At 34.2% G+C, this 22,233-nt stretch overlaps 1 protein-coding gene across 5 annotated transcripts; it reads right to left on the bottom strand.

The window, feature by feature from the left end:
- Positions 1-2,437: 2,437 nt before the first annotated feature.
- LOC138334803 (uncharacterized) lies at positions 2,438-14,831 on the bottom strand. 5 transcript variants are annotated; one of them, XR_011210172.1, is made up of 5 exons: positions 12,861-13,831; positions 7,814-7,909; positions 4,922-6,382; positions 4,122-4,188; positions 2,438-2,597 (listed from the first exon to the last, which is right to left on the bottom strand). XR_011210172.1 is itself a non-coding variant. In XM_069283542.1 (3 exons), exons 1-3 carry the CDS (start codon positions 12,936-12,938, stop codon positions 6,209-6,211), a joined length of 348 nt encoding a protein of 115 aa, XP_069139643.1. In that variant the 5' UTR covers positions 12,939-13,831; the 3' UTR covers positions 4,269-6,208. The 5 variants fall into 5 exon arrangements, 2 of the variants coding, with proteins under 2 accessions (XP_069139643.1, XP_069139644.1); XR_011210174.1 differs by having other exon boundaries at positions 2,438-4,188; XR_011210173.1 differs by lacking the exons at positions 2,438-2,597; positions 4,122-4,188; positions 12,861-13,831 and adding an exon at positions 14,689-14,831 and having other exon boundaries at positions 4,269-6,382.
- Positions 14,832-22,233: the final 7,402 nt, after the last annotated feature.

Below are 22,233 nucleotides of genomic sequence, written 5' to 3'. Positions count from 1 at the left end.
CAAATAAAATTTTGGCTACATTTTAAAGACAGAAAATATCGAAATTTTGGGTGTTATTTTCGTCCATGTCAATTATTAACAATGGTGATTCACCCACTTCCAGTTTGAGTGCACCAAAAATATTTTCTAAAAAGTTGGCTCATTACCTGAAGTTAATATTGTGAAATGTCAGGATCTTTTCCTGTAAGTTTCAGCTAAATTGCACTGGTAGAACTTGAGAAGAAGTTGAAAATGTGAAAAGTTAACGCACGGCGGATGACGACGAACGAAACATGACGACAATAGGCCGGGGCCTAGGTCATCCTGACCCTTCGGGTCAGATGACCTAAAAAATGTAACTGTATTTTGAAAACTGCCTATAATGTTTTATTAAATTTACCGAAACCGAACAACATGTTTAATTGGTTAGAATTTGTAAAAAAAATGTATTGTACAGTTATGCTTTTGGTGATGTTTGGGTAAATCAGCATACAGTTGTTCCTTCAAATATTTTACCAATATTCAAAGAATTAATGATATAGCTTTTCAAGAGTTGCCATCTATATAAGAAAACTCTTCTTAGCGTTATTTGACAAAGTGTATCCCAAAGAGAAATCGCATTGTATTGACAAAAATAAGGCTTTGTGAATTGAATGTGGACGTTTTTCAAATTTAGATAGAAGTGTGCGCGTTTGTAAGTTTTTTTTACCCTAATCGTGATATTGAGGACAATATTTACAAAGTTATCATAAAGAAATTAATAAAAAGACATTATTGGGAAAAACCTTCTGTATTTAAGTTAACTTTTGAGTACTGGAAACTTAAAAGAACTAAATCTACTGAGTAAATATTTTTTATAATGCAACTACTTTAAGAAAATCATTAATGTTATGCTGTTGTCCGTTCTCCATTTATCCTGTATGTTAATTGTATTTGGATATTATTTTTATATTTGTAAAAAGCAAATAAGTTGAAAAACTTACAGCTAATAAAAGAATTTGAATTTGTTTCACCCAAGAGCATATTTAGTTAGTGCATCAGATTCACTAATTGTTGTTTTATTAGGGTACCTATGGTCAAGTTTGAATTTAATGTCGCCTAGGGCAAGAATAAATCATTGGCTACATTTCAGCATTGCAAAGTTACATTCCCTCGGATTTCATTTTTTTTAAACATCTGCTTAAGATGATTAAAAAGATATGGAGAAAATCATAACTGACAAAATGTGGATTAGAACACAAAGTACATTTCTGTTTATAACATTTTGCTTGAAATTTTGTAATTCACACTAATTATTAATACAATGTAGCATCAAAATGGACAATTAAGTAAAGGAAAGAGCTTTTTCAATAATGAAAAAAATTAAAAAATAAAAAATATGTTCAAAAGGATGATACAATAGGGTCCCCATGAAAAATTCCCAGAATAATAGTTTGAAATTATCAGTTTAGGCCCTTTCTTTAAAAAAGCATGCCGACTTTTTAGAATAAATCATTGGCTACATTTCAGCATTTGAAAAGTTACTTTTTCCCGGATTTCGCCTTTGTTCCCCGCCGTCGTCCTAATTAGCGTGTTAATTTACTATCACTGCACCAGATTGCAAATCAGGGAGAGGAATATTGTTAACATGGATTACACACATATTGGCCAAAGAAGTTACTCTAACAGTGTAGACTGTATGTTCTGATTCATACATAATCCGTGTATAAATTATTCCATTTCTAAATATTTTCAATTGAAATAAAAACACAAGAGACTTGACATTCTTTTGAACGCTGTATTAGGCTGCTGGATTGGTATTATTGGACGTGGAAAATGTACATATCTGAGTCCTATGGCCCATTATGAAACCAAGCGAGCCACCCAACCTGAAAAATCCTGCAGTGCAGGTTAGCAGGAGGTGCACCAGCACTCAATGCTTAAGATTTCAAATGCTGGATTTAAGGCCGCGAAAACAAATATATGACCGAATATATAAGATAGTCTTTATTAAATATGACCGAAAAAGACATTCTTTATTAAATATGACCGAATAAGACTGTCTTTATTAAATATGACCAAATAAGACAGTCTTTATTAAATATGACCGAATAAGATAGTCTTTATTAAACAGTCTTAAAACGAAGAAAACATCCAGTGGCACGATAACACTGTAACCTCCAATATGGGACATCTCCGTAACGTTAGGCCCAATCCAGGATCCTACACAAAGTCTAGAACACTGCAACTTATATACACAGAAATCAGTCCAAATTCTACAACAGAGAAAACATCATTAGTACCTGCGCAAATTATTTACAAACGAAACTGAAACTGAATAGGGAGAAGACCTATATCAGAGACATAATGTAGATACATGTATGCTATCTACGTCGCTGATTTTATGTTTGTATATATAATATAGCTTTTTTATGGGAGTTTTAAGTGAATGAGGCATGCTTATCAAAAATAAATACCAAATAGTCCCTATCAAGGAATGCCTGCCATGGGCTTTCACTATCCTGATGATTATCACTAATCTAACGGAGACATTTTTCATACCTAGATATTTACCAGTACAGGCAATGATAAAGAGTCCACAGCCTCACGGGTTACCAAAAGAGGTCCATATGCTTGAGCTGCCATTAGGAAGAATCAGCATGGTGGAAAACATATGATATGCTAACTAACCAGCCAATACATTGTTTATTGTTATAGTTTCTCTCAATTTAGCAGTTACTATTAAAATCCTTGTATTCTTTTTGAGAAACAACGTTAACAATTAATAATTGTTTATGGACAAAATGATGGACGAACGCTGGACCAGAGATAATATGCGAATTGAACAGCGACCATGTGATGGTGATTTGCAAAAAGATATACACGGTACAATAAAGCTTTTTGTGGTAGTTTTTTAGCAGTGGTGTTAAAAATGTGAATTAAATTCAAATATACAATTGATATAACAAATGAGATGGAGAGTGATTTATATAATAGACATTAAATTTCCAGCCAAATGTCTCAACTTTTTAACTTTGCTGACCTTTTCTTAAAAGTTAAATGAATAAATTAACCAGTATTTTGTAATTCTTTAACGTTGTTAACGCTTTATAATTTAACTAATTTAAAACACTTGGTCTTCTGTAATAATATTTCTTAATATACTTTTGGCGTAAATCAACATAAAATGGACACTGTAATAGAAAGTGATATTCATCTTCAAGTTCATTTAAATCACAACATGTACACAATCTATTCTCTCGTGGGATATTTTGTTTTCTACCCTTTTCAATATTTAGATAGTGCGCCGAAATTCTTATTTTGGTTAAACATTTTTTATATACAGTGTCAATAGGCTTTCTTAAATAAAATTGTAAACAAAAATTATCATTTAAATGTTTATACAGTATACCTCGTGTTATATTACTTATATTGTTGATAACCTCTTGTCTATATACCTCATTAATTCTATTCTCAATAATATTAAATATATAACGTATCTTTCACTCCAGAGGTATGCTAATCCAATTTTTACTAGTTCATTTTTAATGTTAATTGACCACTCATCATTAGTTTCAATTCTAGTATCTAAACATTCCTTTAAAATACAGTTAGAAGTACCTTTTAGTTTTATCCAATACTTCAAGTTATTTTATTTACTCCAAGAACATTTTTGCAAAAGTTAGTGTGCACCTTTTCTACATCAGGAGCTTTATGATGTCCCCAAATTTCACTTGCATATTCCAGTATACTATTAATGTATGTATCAAAAATAGACCACCGAGTCGAAATATTAAATGCATGATTTTTCAACTTACTACATATGGAAAAATAAGCTTTTCTTCCTTGATTTGCAACATGAATTTGAGTTAAATTAAATTTACCATTGTAATTAAATAACATACCAAGACAATTGAATTCGTCGACTACATCAATGTTAACATTATTGTAAGTCCAATATTCATTTTCCCTCTGTCTACCCCCGTTTCTGAAAATCATTGTTTTTGTCTAATCAACTTACAATCGTTATTATATTTATATAACGTATCAACCATTTCTTGGGCGACTCAACGAGTCATTCATAATGACTAAAACTTTATGGAGCTCACTAATGGTTTCATGGTCCAATAAAGCTTTTTGTGGTAGTTTTATAATGACTTTACCTTGATGGAACTCCACTAATGGTGTCATTGTCCTGATGGTTGTCACTATCTTTATGGCATCACTATCCTGGAAAAAACATGAAAATATTTCAATTAATTATGGCATGACACGTATAGCCATCGTATTTCTTTTTATTTACAATTGTATTTATTTTTTTTTTTTGTTTGTTTTTTTTTTTTTTTTTTTTGTTTTTTTTTTTTTTTTTTTGTATTTTGTATTTTTTTCATAAAAAGATTCTTTCTTTCTCTCTTTCTCTCCCCTACTGCCCTCTCTCTTTCCCCCTTTCTCTCTTTTTCTCTCCCTTACTCTCTTTCTTACACTCTCCTTCTTACTCTTACTTTCTCTTTCTTCATGTATTTTAATACATGTGGCACTTTCATACTTCCTTTCATTCCTTTTTCACAATTTTTAAAATTCTATAATTTCTATACCTGTTGTCCTAGATTTAGATGACGCTGGGGGGATTGAGAGTAGGGGGAAGGATAAGGGGGATTGAAGGACAGATGGAAAATATTTGAGATAATTAAATATGACACCTTCTTAGGTCGACCCAAAAGGTTGGAATAACCTATAGCCATGCTGCTTTTTCCACTTTGCGTCATGCACTGTCCGATAACATTTTAAACTTCACAAATTTACCTTATATGTGTCTGAAGTTATATCTGATGTCATCCTTAAATGGTCCCAAAGAAGCGTTATTATTTTTCAGTTTGATCTGAAACCTATATAGCAACCAAAGCCGCCATATTGAAAACACATTTTGAACAAGTTCTACCAGTGCAATTAAGCTGAAACTTGCCTGAAATTCCGATATGGTCTCGACCAAGTGTTATTTTTCGGGTTGATACGAATTCCAAGATGGCCACTACAGTCTCCATTTCTTAAAACTACATCTACAAGTATGATTTAGTAATACTTGTATGGGATTATCCGGACATGATTTGGAACATATGTAATATTTTGAATTAATTTGAAATAAAAAATGCCTACTCTGACCACCATCTTAAAAGTAAACTGAACTTCTGAAGTTCTATCAATATAATATGTCTGATAGGATCTAGACATTGTCCTTGCCAAGTGTACTTTAAAACACATTTTGAACTTCAAAAATGGGCGCCAAAATCACCACTAACTTTTTCAATCCTTTTCCTATTTTACTGGTGCCCAGAACGTCAAAAGACCGTTAAGGCCTCTTGCATTTTAATTAGGGACCCTTCAACTTTTGATGACCAGTTCTAATCCAACGTGGGGCAGTTGCCTGGTACTCATATGAGCGCTTTGGCTGTAAAGTTGGTCAACTGTGAGTGTACATGTAGAAAGTAGTGGTTAGAATGCTAGTTTACTAAATGAGTGCTTAATTGTGCTAGGGTATAGGGGTAGGGTAATGTGAGTATTGTTAGGACCAGGGACAAAATATTCCTATTAACTACTTTCTGTACACTTCAGTTGAGTCAAAATTAAAACATTGCAGTCGTATCACTGCAAGTGGTCAGTATCCTCAAAATCCTGTGATTTACCTCAAATAACACCTTGGTAGGATCACTGCATGAGTTCAGTGTCCCACAAACACCTTACACCTTAAAACTATATGTATTGTATACCAATTTACAATACCAATAAAAAGTTTCAGAATATTCGTAAGAATTTGAGAAGTGTACCCTGGCGGCCATCTCAGAATGCAATCCCGAAAAAAAACCTTTTTACACACTCAAAAGAGTATGTCTGTGAAATCCTTATACCGTATATATTCTGTATCCCTTGAAATCTTAAAGGTGTACCTCAAACGACCCTAAGTAGCAATAATAGTAATTAGAAATGGAGCAAAAACAATATGCTCTTTTTTCGTTTAGGATACAAAATTATGGAATGCAATTTGGGAGGAAATTACCATTGACCAAATTACCTAAATGTGGATTGATCTTTAAATGATGTAATGAACAACCAATTAATGGTGTATACTACTGTATACATTTTTGGGTGAGGGACAGGAATTGGGACGATTTTTGAGGGGTTACCACATCCTCAAGCAACATCATTCCATGGACAAACAGATATAGATAAAAGGATATTACAGTACATTGTGACATCACATCACGTAGTCCTTATGCCAAGCTGGTCTGCGGGTGGCACGACCAGATCTGCGGATAGGAGCCGGTGATGCTGGGACTGGTACTGCGGGGACAACAGAGCTGGAGCTAGGCTGGTCAGCAGCAGGGACAGGGAAAACCTCTCCTCGGCAGCAGCAGGTAGCGTACACAACCTGCAAGATCACAAGTACACAGTTCAGTAAACAAGTATAGGCGCATATTACAAAATATTCAGCAGATATGCAAGAGATAATATTGCCGAAATATTGACTAGATATGTTTGTGGTTTATGATATCAGTTATGTAGAGTCGAGTCTGGCTTAAGCGAAATTATAAACCAAAACGTCTTTAGAAATGCTGTTTTAAAGATAAATGGTTAATCACCATATTTTAAACAAAATATATTAGATATTTGGTATTTAAAAGAGAACATAAATCATAAATAGCAGTTACTTTTCTCTATTCTATTCCTCAAATTTTCTCACAAATACTCGGATAATTACTAGATAATTTATGTTCAACTTACTGAACAGTATATTAATTCTGGTTTAAAATATTAAAAACAAACATATTAAAGAAATACTACTTTCTTCTGAAATACTAAATGGGAAATAAACACAAATTTTATGCCGGATTGTAAACCTATTGCAAAAGTAAAGTGTAAAGAATACTTTCAAAACAACAATTTAGATAAAGAGAAATGAGGAACGATATGTCCAAATCTCAACACAATACAATCCCACAAAATATCAAAACGATTTGAGTGGATTTTTTTACATAGAATCATTTTACTGAAACAAAATTACATTTAATGAATAAATCTGACGGAAAATGTCACTGAAAATGTTGAAACACTCTGTCATTTATTTTTCGAATGAAAGTATGTCCAACATTTCTCGTCTTGTATAAACACAATATTTCTGATTAAACATGGAAACTGAAAATTACTGATACATTTAGATACATGAAGAAAAAGATTTGTTGGAAAATATCATTTCTGTTTAATGTCTGAAATTAACATAATATACTGTAAACAACATCATAAGTGTATTAATGTTTCCTCAATATGAAAGAATACAATTATCTGTACGGGTTACCTCCCTTATGTAATTTTCTTTGTATAGGAGTTACCTCCCCTTATTTAATTTGCATGAATTTATGATTGAGTAATATCAAAATTTCTTTATATTCAGTATATATCAAGGACGTATATGAAAATATGTTTATAAGGTAAATGAAACACATAATAAGAAACTCACATGGGATGTTGCCAGATCCATTATCAGATGGAGTACTTAAAAGGATGATGATAATTATTTTTTTAAAATTATTAAAGATAATAACATACTTAGCCAAAAGCTTATCTACCGCAAGGTTCTCAAAGGATCTGTATTTTAATCAGACTAGTCCGAAACTGGCGTTCATATTATACAGAGAAAAACAACGAATATAGTGCCCAGCCTGTCTATGCTTCAAACACGACACTATTATCTGTCTGGAAGTCTTTTGAGCTACAATAATGCAGCAAAGAAAGTTTTTTTTACTGGAGTGAATAACGTATTCTATAGTTAGAGTTAAAATATAACTTCATGGGAAAATCTTACCACAGCCTCCGCCAGAGAAAGACCATGGCTAACCACCACTGCGAGCGAAGTCACAACGCGGTCAACCAAACTGCGGAAGGAAGTGTAAAACACAACCTGCAAAGAACAAGAACGACAGAAGTTCAGTAAACAAATAAAGCCACACGATACACAATATTCTACAGATTTATAAGAGAGAATTACAAATTTATCAGGTATAATGTTAATCCATTAAACCATTCTATATTATTAGGCTTTTTATTTTATATATTCGGAAAAAACCAAAGCATACGCAGGTTTAGCGGAGTAGTACAGTTTATGTATACTGATATAAGCCTATTCCATATATTGTATAAAACCGGGTGTAGGCGGTACTGTGGGGAAATTACTTGTACGAAGTGGGAAGGGGTCGCTTTTTACGAGGGTGTGTGTGTGGAGGGGGTATAATAGCTATTTTGTACAATTTTAGGAATGTTCGGTTATGTTTTGGGATTTCCCCTTAATTTGAGAAAATTTGTTAAAACTAGAAATATGTCTGTTAGACATTAAGTGCTCGCTAACTACTAAAAATCTTAATTTCCAGAACGATATGCATCTACATGTATAAGGCTTCTGCGGTGAGATAGTTTGCACGTACAAAACTAACATCTAATTTGTAAATAACCCGCCGATATACATACATATATACTCACAACTCCATATGAAATCATCCTCGACAACAGGTGTACGTACGTAGCACTATCGCTCATTATCCTTGGGAGATGGTTTATGTCCTTGATGTATTGTAATAAATAGTATCCTTTAAATTACGTCATCAAAACTATAAATATGAAATTACTTTGAACTTTGTTAATTGTGTTCTTTGTTACATAGTTTTTTTATCTTATTGATATTGACACGATAGACTTGTTTCGCTGTTCAAAATAGTCGTCCGCTACATACAGCACTGTCCAGTCTCTGTGCACGTTGTGAATTACATGTACCTGTGTCATGATTGAATGCCTTTCTGGGTACATTAGATCTAAAGCTCAGGTACCCGGACTGATATTGTATAATGTTTTTATTCTGTTTCTCTTACGCAAGGCTGGGTGATTTAATAAATATTTATTAGAACCGTAGTAAATACGGTTTATGGTCACTGGGGTTAGTAAGCGATAGTACAACGTATAATTGTATACCTAGAGCCTAGGATGATGTGAAATAAATTAATTTTTTTGGCCGGTACTAAAAGTTATTACTTTTTTTTATTGACTTCATTAACCTGATTCGCATTGTATTGTTCCGGAGGTATCCAAAGTCGATCAGATGCTTAGAATATCGTGACCGATGCAAGAGTTTGTATGATACGCCGCTTGAAGTTTACACAAAACGAATGTGTTTAGCACTGTTTAATGTCACTGTGTTAATTTACAGAAGAATATCGCTGAAAGATATATTTCATTTTTGAAAGGTTAGTGTCACTAAATCACGACGAAAACTATTAAATGGTATAAGACAGTGACTTCCGGTATCACGTGCGCAGTTGGAACCTGCGCATATATAGCGGATGTACAGAGACTACTCACCCGACAAGGAAAACGAAAGGTCGAGAGTACGCGCATACGCTCGCCCTAAACAATACGTGCGCCATGGAACATTAGACTAATCCATGAGCATTTTTGCTACCATCCCAGGATGGTAGCTATTATATTCGGTCGCTTTGCCTGCCATTTTGTTTGGATTTCTCATGGTTATAAATAGTCTGTTCACTTTAATTGGCTGGCCAAAACGATTTACGTGAGTTGATTGGTACTTGCTGTTGAAGATTTCATGTGTGAAGGGGTACCGATAGGGATATTACAAACAAATTATCATTACATTTTAAATAATCTGTTCACTTTTATTGGCTGGCCAAAACGATTTACGTGTGTTGACTGGTTACTTGCTGTTGAAGATTTTATGTGTGTAAGGGGTACCGGTGGGGATATTATTGCAAACAAATTATCATTACATAAACCCGGAGAAGTCCGTATGTTTTTAGGTCACCTGAGACGAAGTCTCAAGTGACCACAATCGCCTTTTGTCCGTCGTCGTCCGTCGTGCGTCGTATGTCCGTAAACAATTTACATTTTCGACTTCTTCTCCAAAACTGCTGAAGCAATTTCAATGAAATTTTGCACAAACCTTCTAAGGCATACGATCAATCAAAATTGTGAACTATATGGTCCCCACCCCCCAGGGGGATGTTGGAAGGGGCCAAAAGGGATAAAATTGAGTAAAATTTCAAAAATCTTCTTCTCTACTCACAGATGTGGTAGAATCAAATACTCTTCATGCACATGTAGATAGAAAGGTCTTAAGGTCCTTTACAAAAATTGTGAATTATATGACCCTGGGGTCTCTAGTTTCCCCCTGGGGAGGAGATTAAGTTTACTATAGTTTATATTGGGGAAACACATTTTTGAGCATTATTTGGTCATTTATAATAGGAAATGAGTCAAATGTTGTCAGAATTATCAGTATGAGATGGCCATTTAATCATATTAACAAATTTTCTATGACTGACCCACAGGGGCCTTAGGGGCGGGGTCAAAAGGGGTCAAATAGGCTAAAACTTCAAAAATCTTCCGAAATTCTGAAAATGGTAGAATCAAATACTTTTCATAAACAGAAAGGTCTTAAGGTCCTTTACAAAAAAATGTGAATTATATGACCCTGGGGTCTCACGTTTCCCCCTGGGGAGGGGGTCAAGTTTACTATAAGTTATATGGGGAAAACACTTTTATGAGCATTTTTTGCTCAATTTTCATTGGAAACGAGTCAAACTTGGTGAGAATTATTAGCCTGAGATAGCATTTTAACATCATATCCATATTGGTCCAGGCCGACCCCCTGGGGGCAGAAGGGCGGGGCTAAAAAAGGGTCAAATAGGCTAAACATTATTTTTTTTCTAAAATTCTGGAAATAGTAGAATCAAATAATGATAGATAGAAAGGTCTTAAGGTGTTTTATAAAAATTTTGAATTATATATCACGTTACCCCCTGGGGAGGGGTCAAGTTTACTTTAGTTTATATAGGAAAAAACATATTACATGCACTACAGGCGTTTAGCTCTATAGACATGTTTCTCTCTCTATATATATATATATATATATGTGTAATACTGTGTCAACAGAGTTTCATATATAGAGCAGAATCTACCACCATTTCAGAATACGATGATTTTTGTTTTTGTGTGCTATTATCGGTGCCAATTATCACTAATATTTTAAGGAATTTAACATTTTCTGCAGGCCAGATGAAGATTCTGCAAAAGAGTAGTGTCATCGTCGTACAAAAAAAAAGAAATATTTAAGAATATAGCATCACAAGAGGTATCAATCAGTTCATTTTCGAAATCATTAACATACTGGTTATAGATACAAAAAAGAAAGTGAGATAACACCTCCCCTTGCAACAGGCCTTGAGAAGATGTAAACAAACCACATAATTTTAACCCATCATATATTTGATCTCATGGTATTGAGTAATTTCCAATGAATTCTTTTTTTACAGTTTTAAAAGTAATTTCTCAATATTCTATCAAAATCCTTACGGTAATCAATGAAACAACAGTACAGCTTACGCAGACAACATTTTTGGGTAATACCATGTAAGGCAAAATAGTATCACTTGTTCCAAAACCAGACTTAAACCCAAACTGGTTGTAAGTAATATTATAATTACTCGACCATTTTAAAAGTCTATTATTTAAAACAGAAGTAAATAGTTACTAATGTAATCCCTCTATAGTTACGGTAGGTGTCATTTGCATTTTGATAATGGTAAAATGATACCTGTAGTCCAAACCGAACCAGAATCAAAAATAGCACTGAAAAGTTTTGATAGAATTGGAGTAAAGTAAAGGCCCCTTGTTTAACAAAAAAAAATCATTTAGAAGATTGTAAACTCCGGGTGGGTTACATACTTAAGCACTTTGTTATACATCACTCATTATATATATATCTAACTTCAGTACTGTATTTGTCATAGGGGAATCCAACTCATTAGACACTCGAGTTATCAAAATCAGATAAAACAGAAGAATTATTAAGAAACTCGTCAGTATTACCAACAGTACTTACATATTTGAAATGTTCAAAATCATATAAACATGTTGATATGAGAAGGCTTCATCAGTTGAAATAACTTGTTCCTATTGTTCTTGTACAGATAACAAAATATGTTTATAGTCAGAAAATAACTTTTCAACATAGAAAATAAATTTATCCCTCAAATACAGGACTATTACTCAAATGCAGGACTATCCTGCATATACGGGATGGTCCCCAACCTGATGAATTCTTTTTTTACAGTTTTAAAAATAATTTCTCAATATTCTATCAAAATCCTTACGGTAATCAATGAAACAACAGTACAGCTTACGCAGACAACATTTTTGGATAATACCATGTAAGGCAAAATAGTATCACTTGTTCCAAAACCAGACTGAAACCCAAACTGGTTGTAAGTAATATTATAATTACTCGACCATTTTAAAAGTCTATTATTTAAAACAGAAGTAAATAGTTACTAATGTAATTCCTCTATAGTTACGGTAGGTGTCATTTGCATTTTAATAATGGTAAAATGATACCTGTAGTCCAAACCGAACCAGAATCAAAAATAGCACTGAAAAGTTTTGATAGAATTGGAGTAAAGTAAAGGCCCCTTGTTTAACAAAAAAAAATCATTTAGAAGATTGTAAACTCCGGGTGGGTTACATACTTAAGCACTTTGTTATACATCATTATATATATATCTAACTTCAGTACTGTATTTGTCATAGGGGAATCCAACTCATTAGACACTCGAGTTATCAAAATCAGATAAAACAGAAGAATTATTAAGAAACTCGTCAGTATTACCAACAGTACTTACATATTTGAAATGTTAAAATCATATAAACATGTTGATATGAGAAGGCTTCATAAGTTGAAATAACTTGTTCCTATTGTTCTTGTACAGATAACAAAATATGTTTATAGTCAGAAAATAACTTAAAACTAACTTTAGTCTGGACTAGGAATAAAAACGAACGTTACATACCTTACCACAGTACACAAACTTGCCTAGACACTGAAGGATCACCTCCAATGCCAGGAAGAGCGCAACGAAGAGTTCCATGATGAATCTTGGATAGGTATAGCAAAGAGCGTGCAGTATCGTCAGAGAAAATCTGAGAAGTGGGCAGAGATCTGGCGCCAATTTCAGAACCAACAATAGTCCTCGTGCCACGTGACCAACATATTTAATCCAGCCAATAGGATACTACGACCGGCTAGTGAAAAGTGGTCAACTCACCACATCACGGGGATCTCACAGGGACACGAGAATTAGTTTAGAACATTTTTAAATATAAATTTAGATCCCCTAACATGTCCCATATCCCTAATGAACGTATTTAAATAGTTAAGGACACCCATTCTCGATATTCCATGGGTTACTATTACTGTCTTTAAATGTGTAACTGTGGTGGATACTAGTCGCAATATACCAAACAAGTATTAATGATGTATCTTTAGCTCGATCGGTTGAGTGTCAGACTAGTATCATAGAGGTCCTGAGTTCGATCCCCGACAGAAGTAGTGACATTATTTTTCTCAAATCTTGCGCTCTAGTCATGACATTTTATTTTGATTGCACTTTTTTACTTTTTTTTTTAAGTTTATTTACTCTACTGTATAAGTATAATTTACTTTCAACAATGTGATTAGAGCGAATCTTTCCGTAGTCGATGTCTGGTCATCATATGCATTACTTGTACTTCCTATTGGGGCTGTTAACCCCTGGTCAATCTTCTAACAGACACAACTTATGCAATCTATATCATTATTCGAATCAAAGGGACCTGGCTCGAATTTCTAACGGTGTAAATCTATAATATACAATACATGTACGTAAAATCGTGCCGGTGTAACGTTGAAAATGGAACCCCGTTGAAAACTGACCTCGGTTTTTCAACGTTGAAAAATGACCTCAAAAACCGTTGAAAACTGAACATTAAGCGCACTTTTCACACCGACATTTTTCCTTTGAAAATATAGGACCCCGTTGAAAGGTTGACTCCATAAGAGAATTTTTTCAACGTTGAACAACATTGTGGGCATTACTTTCTCGCCAAATTATTATATATAATCATACCATGGTTATAACAGTTCAAGCTCGGCCAGAGAGTGGTTATCTTCATACCGTATACATTTATAAAATACAAACACCAACCATATTATAGAATGTAGTGAGAGTGCAATAACACGGACGCAACACGATGGTAGAAATCACAAGGGACTTGTAACGTAGGGAGAATTTGTGAGAAATGATAGTCTGGCTGTGTATATACATGTGTACTAAATATATACTATATAAAAGGACAATTGGAACCAACGGCTCGCGTTGGAAGAGGTACTCAATTTTCAACGGACACGATTGCCTCATACAAAGTCTCGCCCGTATTCCGTCAAACATTGATAAATCATGTACAGTATTTATATACCAATATTCCAATATATTTCTTAAATAAATTTCCGACATGGAAAAATCACAACTTATTATTTAGAGAATATATTGGTATTAAATATGTAAATATATCAATATTCGGGCGACTTTTTTAGAGGCAGGTGTACATCTCTGAGCCGTTGATATTATATAGTACAATACACAGCAGAACTTTCTCACAACCTACGTTATAAGTCAAGTCCCTGTGGTGCAGAAATAAAATATATAAATGCTGGTGAACTTAGAAATTCGTGTCCTGTGACGCGGAACACGCCAACATTTTGCAGGTCATTCAAATACACCGATATCCCCCCAAAAATACAAGTTGAGATCAACAAATATGAATAAAAAGAATAATTTAGATATTACTCAATTAACTTACGTTTCAAGAGAACGTGTCCGCCACTTTAATCTGTCTAAGTGTGGTAAATACATGTAGATAGCAATGAATAACGATGTCCACCCGTCTCTGTCCAGTGCGTGAATTCGAACATAAAGAACGTACAGGTGCACGAACAGGTACACAAGTCACGTGACACATTCGCAGGACACTGCTTAAGCATGAAGACTGCTGACACAACAAGTAAACCGGTTATACACGTTAGTACATATGCACGTGAAATATGTTATTATTGTGTTATACATGTAATGTTAACTTTATGATTTGCTATCGATCCTTGTTTGTGGATGTAAAAATGCAAATACATGTAAAAGAAATGAATTAAATGAATGAATTAAATGAATATGGAGATACAATGTATACACAAACTGATTTTAATTAATTAATTTTGTCTGCTGGAACGAAATATTTATGAAATCAAGTAGTATTGATGAAGTTTGCATAAATTTTACAAACCTTTTTGATATTGTTAATAAATCCATTCCTAAAAAGTTGATATATGTAAGACATAGATGACGTTAGAACTGAGGAAAATATTGGAATACGTAACAGTTTACATAGAAAATATTGGAATACGTAACAGTTTACATAGAAAATATTGGAATACGTAACAGTTTACATAGAAAATATTGGAATACGTAACAGTTTACATAGAAAATATTGGAATACGTAACAGTTTACATAGAAAATATTGGAATTACGTAACAGTTTACATAGAAAATATTGAATACGTAACAGTGTTTAACATAGAAAATATGTGGAATACATAACGCATATTACATAGAAAATATAAATGGTAAAATACGTAACAGTCTTACATAGAAAATATTGGAATACGTACAACAGATTTACATAAAAAATATTGGATAATAACGTACGCATTTTACATTAGAAAAATCAATTGGAGCATACGTAACAGTTTTATATAGAAAATAATGGAATTACGTAACAGTTTACATAGAAAAAATGCAGGAAAAGTAGGAGTAATAATATTGATCTATTACCTGTTTAAAAAGAGATAGAAATCATGTAAATAAAAGAGATAGAAATCATGTAAATGTAAAAACAGAGAGATAGAAATCATGTAAATAAAGAGATAGAAATCATGTAAAAAAAGAGAGATAAAAATCATGTAAATAAAGAAATAGAAACCATGTAAATAAAGAGATAGAAATCATGTAAAAAAAAAGAGATAGAGATCATGTAAAAAAGAGATAGAAGTCATGTAAAAAACGAAATAGAAATCAAGTAAATAATGTGAAAAAAGTATGCTCAAGAATCGTTCTATGCAAATATTGACGCAATTTGCTAATTAAGTGTTATCAGTGCGATTACAGGATTTTGACCCCTCGATACTCCAGGGGTTACGATCACGTACTATCCCTACTACCCCTGGATTATCTCATGGTAAAAATGAAGGAAGCTCAGGTGAACAAATCTGAACCAATCACAGGCCTGCAAAATTTCATTTGAAGACTACAAAGAAAGCGACACCCAACTTCAATGCCACAGTCAAACTAAGTGTACCGTTATACGGCTCTTTTTTACGGTGCATTAAAGGACTAAATTATCTGTTCTGTTCTGTTGCCTCCAGTTTTGATATGAGATAGTCCAGGGTTGAAGAAATCGTAAGTGATCGGAACACCTGGTGTATCGAGAATGACTATTATTCTATTGTGGCTCTTTTCCAGACGGAACTAGTACTGTTCTCCAATATAGTTGCCTGGCGAGGTATAGTCCCCTCGTCTCCGACTATACAACGCTATAAGAGAACTGTTCACGAGGGAAAGGGCCATAATAGATTTAGTACGATGACATTCATTATGACGTCATATATTTGGTCGCGTGCTCATTCCCTGGGAAATATACTTTGGTATAGGTCCCGTAGTGTGGTATAGTCTATGGGAGGCCATTCATGTCAGAAACGAGAAAATTTAACGCGATAAACACACTTTTAACGCGTTAAACACACTTTTAAAGTTACTAAATCATTAGATTTACATAGATTCCATAGGGTTTTCGACTTCCTACAAACGTTCTTATACCTGAAATTAGAAAGTTTTCAAAAATACAACATTTTATTTGAAATATTGGCAATGTTTATCAACGTTAAAATATCGCTTAACACAACAAGAAACTGTATCTGTCGGCATTGGCTGTTTATAACGGAAAGAACCGAGTTCGAAATTGGGGTCGCTGAAAATCTCATTCGGCTAATGGATATAGATGTAATAACACCACTAAGAGACCACTTATATCTAATCGGTTATATTGGCCTGATTAAGTGTAATAGCCGATACATATACAGCGTATCACAATATTTGGACCCCCCCCTCCTCGCCCCGCAACCACAGGAGGAGATTAATTGTTTAATTCAACACACAACCATATAAATTTTATATATTTTTTTTCATATAATCCTTGTACACATTTATAGACAGTACGTGGCGTCGCTAAAAGGAAATTAATGAATAAGCAAATTGCCATGCGAGCTTCGAAGGTGCGATATTTTGGTGTTTGGGGGGGTCCGAGAGTCTCCTACGAGAGAAAAATTACGATTTAGAATGGCTAATATGAGTTTTACGATGTATTTTGATGAATTTGCGAGCGCCGAAGACGCGAGAATTTGGTGTTCAAGGGGTCCGGGGGTTTCCTCCGGGAAAATATTACAATTTAGAGTTTTACGATGCATTTTGATGAATGGGAGCACCCGAAGGCGCGAGATTTTGGTGTTTGAGGGGGTTTAGTTTAGTTTAAACATATTTTATTGAAACACAAGGATTGGGCACAAGTTAATTCAACTTATATCAAGCCCACTCCAACAATATTACATATATACATAATCAACATTTGAAGATGGCAGACTTAAAATGTTATTCAGAAACGAAATCTTATGCATACTCAAATTCAAATATAAACACATAATTAACGTAGTAGTTTTAAACATACAAAGTACAATTCCATTTTTCTTACATACTCCATGACAGATAGAGAGAGAGAGAGAGAGAGAGAGAGAGAGAGAGAGAGAGAGAGAGAGAGAGAGAGAGAGAGAGAGAGAGAGAGATTAAAATCTTTTTTGTACCAAGAATGTATTTTTGAGTTTCATTAATAATAAATTCATTATCGTTATATGTTAAGTTAGAATCACCGAACAACAAGGTTTGTAGGCTGAGTGGTATGTAATCATTTCTGTAAAGCTCTATACGTTGCCGAGCATATAAGTTACAATTGAAAAACTGATATGCGTCTTTGAGGGGGTCCGAGGGTCTACCCCGGGTAAAAATATTATGATTTAGAATGGCTGTGATGAGTTTTACAATGTATTTTAATGATTTTAAAGCGTTCTTAAAATGATATTTTTTTATTGAAAGTTACCAGCATTTAGAAATGATAATTGTGAATGTCTTCATATCATTATACAATTCTGTTCGACCTGAACATACCGGCTTCACACCATCGGCACATTGTTGTGTGTAACACAAAATAATAATGAATTAATTGTCTTGCTAAGTCATATAAACAAATGAACCGAGTAAGACATAATAAATTAATACGTAGAAATCCTTCATTGACATATTGTGTTAGTCTAGTTCATGTGTATTGACTTTCACTGTTCAAGAAGTTACTAAATCATGTACGATTTACATAACGATTTCTTTAGGTGGTTTTCGACTTCCTACAAACGTTATCTTATTAACCTGAAATTAGAAAAGTTTCCAAAATTACAACATAGAATCCTTGAACTATTGGCACTTATAGACAGTGGTATCTGTCGGCATTGACGAACCGAGTGATATTTCGGGGGCGGTCGCTGGAAAATCTCAATACGGCTAATGGAGATAGATGTTAATTACACATTTTTACAGCGTCTCATTGGGCGTAGAAAGAAGCGAGGAAACGTAAGGGGGGTGGGGGGGGGGGGGTGGGGGCAAAGGTCCTCATATTTGCGAAACCCACCCCCACCCCCCCCCACCCGCTCCTCGCCCCCGCAACTTATAATTCAACACACAACCATATATACTTTATAAACTTTTTTTCATATATTGTTAAGTAGAATCATGTACACACTATAGACAGTGATAAACGGACATGACGCAAATTGCCCATGCAAGCGCCGAAGGTGCGATATTTTGGTGTTTGGGTGGGGGGGGGGCGACAATCTCCTACGAGAAAAAATATTACGATTTAGAATGGCTAAGATGAGTTTAATTATGCATTTTGATGAATTTTGCGAGCGCCAAAGACGCGAGAATTTGGTGTTTGAGGGGTCCGGGGGTCTCCCTCGGGAAATACATTACGATTTTGAATTTTACTATGCATTTTGATGAATGTGGGAGCGCCTGAAGGCGCGAGATTTGGGTGTTTGAGGAGGTCCGAGGGTCTCCCCCGGGTAAAAATATATTACAATTTAGAATGGCTGTGATGAGTTTTACGATGTATTTCAATGATTTTAAAGCGTTCTTAATATGATACTTTTTTATTTAAAGTTACCTGCATTAAGAATTGGTAATTGTGAATGCCTTCATATCTATGCAACTCTGCTCGATCTGAACATACTGGCTTCACACCATCGGTACATTGTTGTTTAACACAAAATAATAATGAATTAATTGTCTTGCTAAGTCATATAAACAGATGAATCTTTTAAGAGACATTTTTAAAACAGTACGTAGAATCCCCTGATTGACATTTTTTCATTTTTAGTCTAGTTCACGAAAATGGAGGACCCTTTTTCTTTCAAATGTGCAATTTTAGAACATCATTTCAGTCGGCGAAAATGGGGGGGGGGGGGGCAACAAGAAATGTTTGCCCCTCGTCCTGGGAAACGGGGAGGCAATTGTCCCCCCCTGACCCCCTCCAACCCCGACTCCCACCTCCCGCACCCGCTTCCTACGCCCCTGTATCTACATTGCCAAGTAAAACAGCATAGTTCTATGAAGCTTTAGAGTGTTTGATGGAAATATGATAAGAAGTGAGAGGTATTTTCACCCGTTAATTATGTATACTATTATATATGAATACGGGTGTACATGTACATTATTAACGCAAACATATACATAGGTCTATAATGTATATGTAAGGTATATTTTTGCTTTGAATACATAAAAGTACACATAAAATTTAGATATATAGTTAGGCTGATTTTTTTAAGTAAATCAGATGGAAAAAAGTTATATAACTAGTGACATGTTGGGGAATGTCCATTAGACGGATAGAGACTATAACTAGGTATATATAGGGAATGTCCATTAGACGGATAGACACTATAACCAAGGATGTATAGGGAATTTCCATAAGACAGATATATATTATAGCTAGGGCTATATAAGGAATGTCCATTAGACGGATAAAGACTATAACTAGAGATATATAGGGAATGCCCATTAGACGGATAGACATTATAACTAAGGATATACCATGTATACGGAATGTCAAATATTGATACAATGATAAAAGAAATACACGTACTTACTTAGTCCGCTAAACATGCCTATATTATTAGTTTTTCCCCATTTTTCCTTGTTATAAAGTCTATATGCCATTTTTTTAAAAGCCTAAAAATATTGGCAGGTTTAGCGGAATAGTACATAATATCATGACAAATGAAAATACAATAATAATGGTAGAAGCAAGTATTAAAACCATAAAATATAATGAAAACCCTTCTTTATCCTGTACAGTATAGGATTATTTACACTCAGAAACTCTTCACAAAACTTTTGCATACGTTTCAACGTTTATTAGCTAGATTAACACAGTAATCAGGAACCTGTAGTCGATAAATTTGTGTTTTCAGTCGATAGCAGACCTGTATGTCCATTAGACAGATGATATTTCCTTCGATCGGATGTTTGGAATGTTCACACGTCGCGCATGCACATAGGGGTTGTTTACAGTCGCCGAAAGATAATAATATGAAATAGTGACTAGCTATATATACATGTAGGGTCGTTCTTATTTATTTTCAGTTTTTCTCCATTTTGAACAAAATTGTTATACAAACTTTTAGATATTGTTATTAAAGGTAGTTTCGCCCGATTGAAAATATAAAGACTACGAAATATGAAATTTATCCTATAATACATAGATATAATCTTCAGGATAATTTTCTATGCATACAGCGAAACGATATGGGTGGTCAGTTGCCTAAGCTTGACCAGGAAAATACTCCTCTAAAAATAGAATGAATGAATGAAGAGTTTTACGTACCGTGACGCTAAAATATAACGTTTCTTCGGGGCACGAGTTAAAAATAGAGCGAAGTCAAGCTTTACATAGAACATGACCGTTTTTATTCCAAAACGAGGCCGCAGCAACAAACGGAAGCGTGCAACAAAATGTCAAATAGAAGTGACAGTCTTGCCCAGGCATGCATTTTAGTTAAAAAAAACAACAACAAATCGAAGTGCGAGGGACTGTTTAGACATATCATATAATCTAAAAACACTTCATGTTATCTTAGGACATACGCTCGCCTAACTTTGTACTACCAAAGTATTTCATGTAGTTAGTCTGCGGGTTGTTTGTGCGCTGGCATATGTGTTGAAATTTTCTACTCATCACGTGCAATGCCGTTACACGAAGTCCCAACAGATCCCGGCAAGTTCCGCGCTTGAGATGTGGGCTTCTGTTTCTTCTATTGCTACATGCCAATCTCTGAATTCAATTCCCTATAGATATCCTAGGGTGCTACCGAATTCCATTATAATTTCCTCCACTTTGTTGCCGACATACACACTTTCGGTTGTTTACACTCGCCGAAAGATATAATATGAAATAGTGACTAGGTCGTTCCTAATTTTATTTTCAGTTTTTCTCCATTTTGAACAAAACTGTTATACAAACTTTTAGATATTGTTATTAAAAACAAAGTACACAACTTTTACAATCAATTTTAGTTCTATAAAATTCTTTTTATCTTTTATTACATTGATTTTTTAACGATTTAGCCCCTTTAAGCTCCCAGTACTTTCAGTACTTTGATTTTTATTGTCTCCCCCCCCCCCCCCCCATTTTTAAAATGAAAGTGTAAAAGCAAAATACAGCCTTAAGCTAAAAACCAAGAGTATAGATGTACGGGGTTTCCATAATTCAAATCACAATCCAATTAACGGATGTCCTAACCTGATTGACAGTAAGACAATAGCAAATACCCGATATTGTCCACCGAATAGCAAATTGCCCGCGGCCAGGTAATTACAGGTGAGTTCGATGAATGGCGTTGTGTACAGGTAAACAACATCCTGGTCCAGGTATTACATAACCATCAAACCAAAAGCATGGCTTATTATATATCTATAATTGTATATCGGTGTATTGTATATATCTATTCGTATATCGATTATAATTTGACTGCGACCGCACGGTCTGAAAAAATAGTTTGTTTATCTTTCATAATATCAAAAATTAATTCTTTCTATCACATGATGAAACGTACGTATTACTGTATTTAATATAGCAACTCACAATTTAATTTTACAGTCACTAAATTTGCAATTCACAATGTATCAAAGATACAGACTACAG

Source organism: Argopecten irradians, chromosome 11 (genome assembly GCF_041381155.1).
Source record: "Argopecten irradians isolate NY chromosome 11, Ai_NY, whole genome shotgun sequence".
NCBI lineage: Eukaryota > Metazoa > Mollusca > Bivalvia > Pectinida > Pectinidae > Argopecten > Argopecten irradians.
Note: the sequence above shows the minus strand (reverse complement) of the source record. Positions and strands in the feature narration are given on the sequence as shown.

Bases quoted from the DNA above. Each gene is read 5' to 3' on its own strand.
- LOC138334803 (XM_069283542.1), bottom strand. From the start codon at position 12,938: ATGGAACTCTTCGTTGCGCTCTTCCTGGCATTGGAGGTGATCCTTCAG. The intron at 7,910-12,860 runs GTATGTAACGTT...TGTTCTTTGCAG, and splicing joins AGTTTGTGTACTGTGGTAAG to GTTGTGTTTTACACTTCCTT. The intron at 6,383-7,813 runs GTAAGATTTTCC...GTGATCTTGCAG, and splicing joins TTTCTCTGGCGGAGGCTGTG to GTTGTGTACGCTACCTGCTG.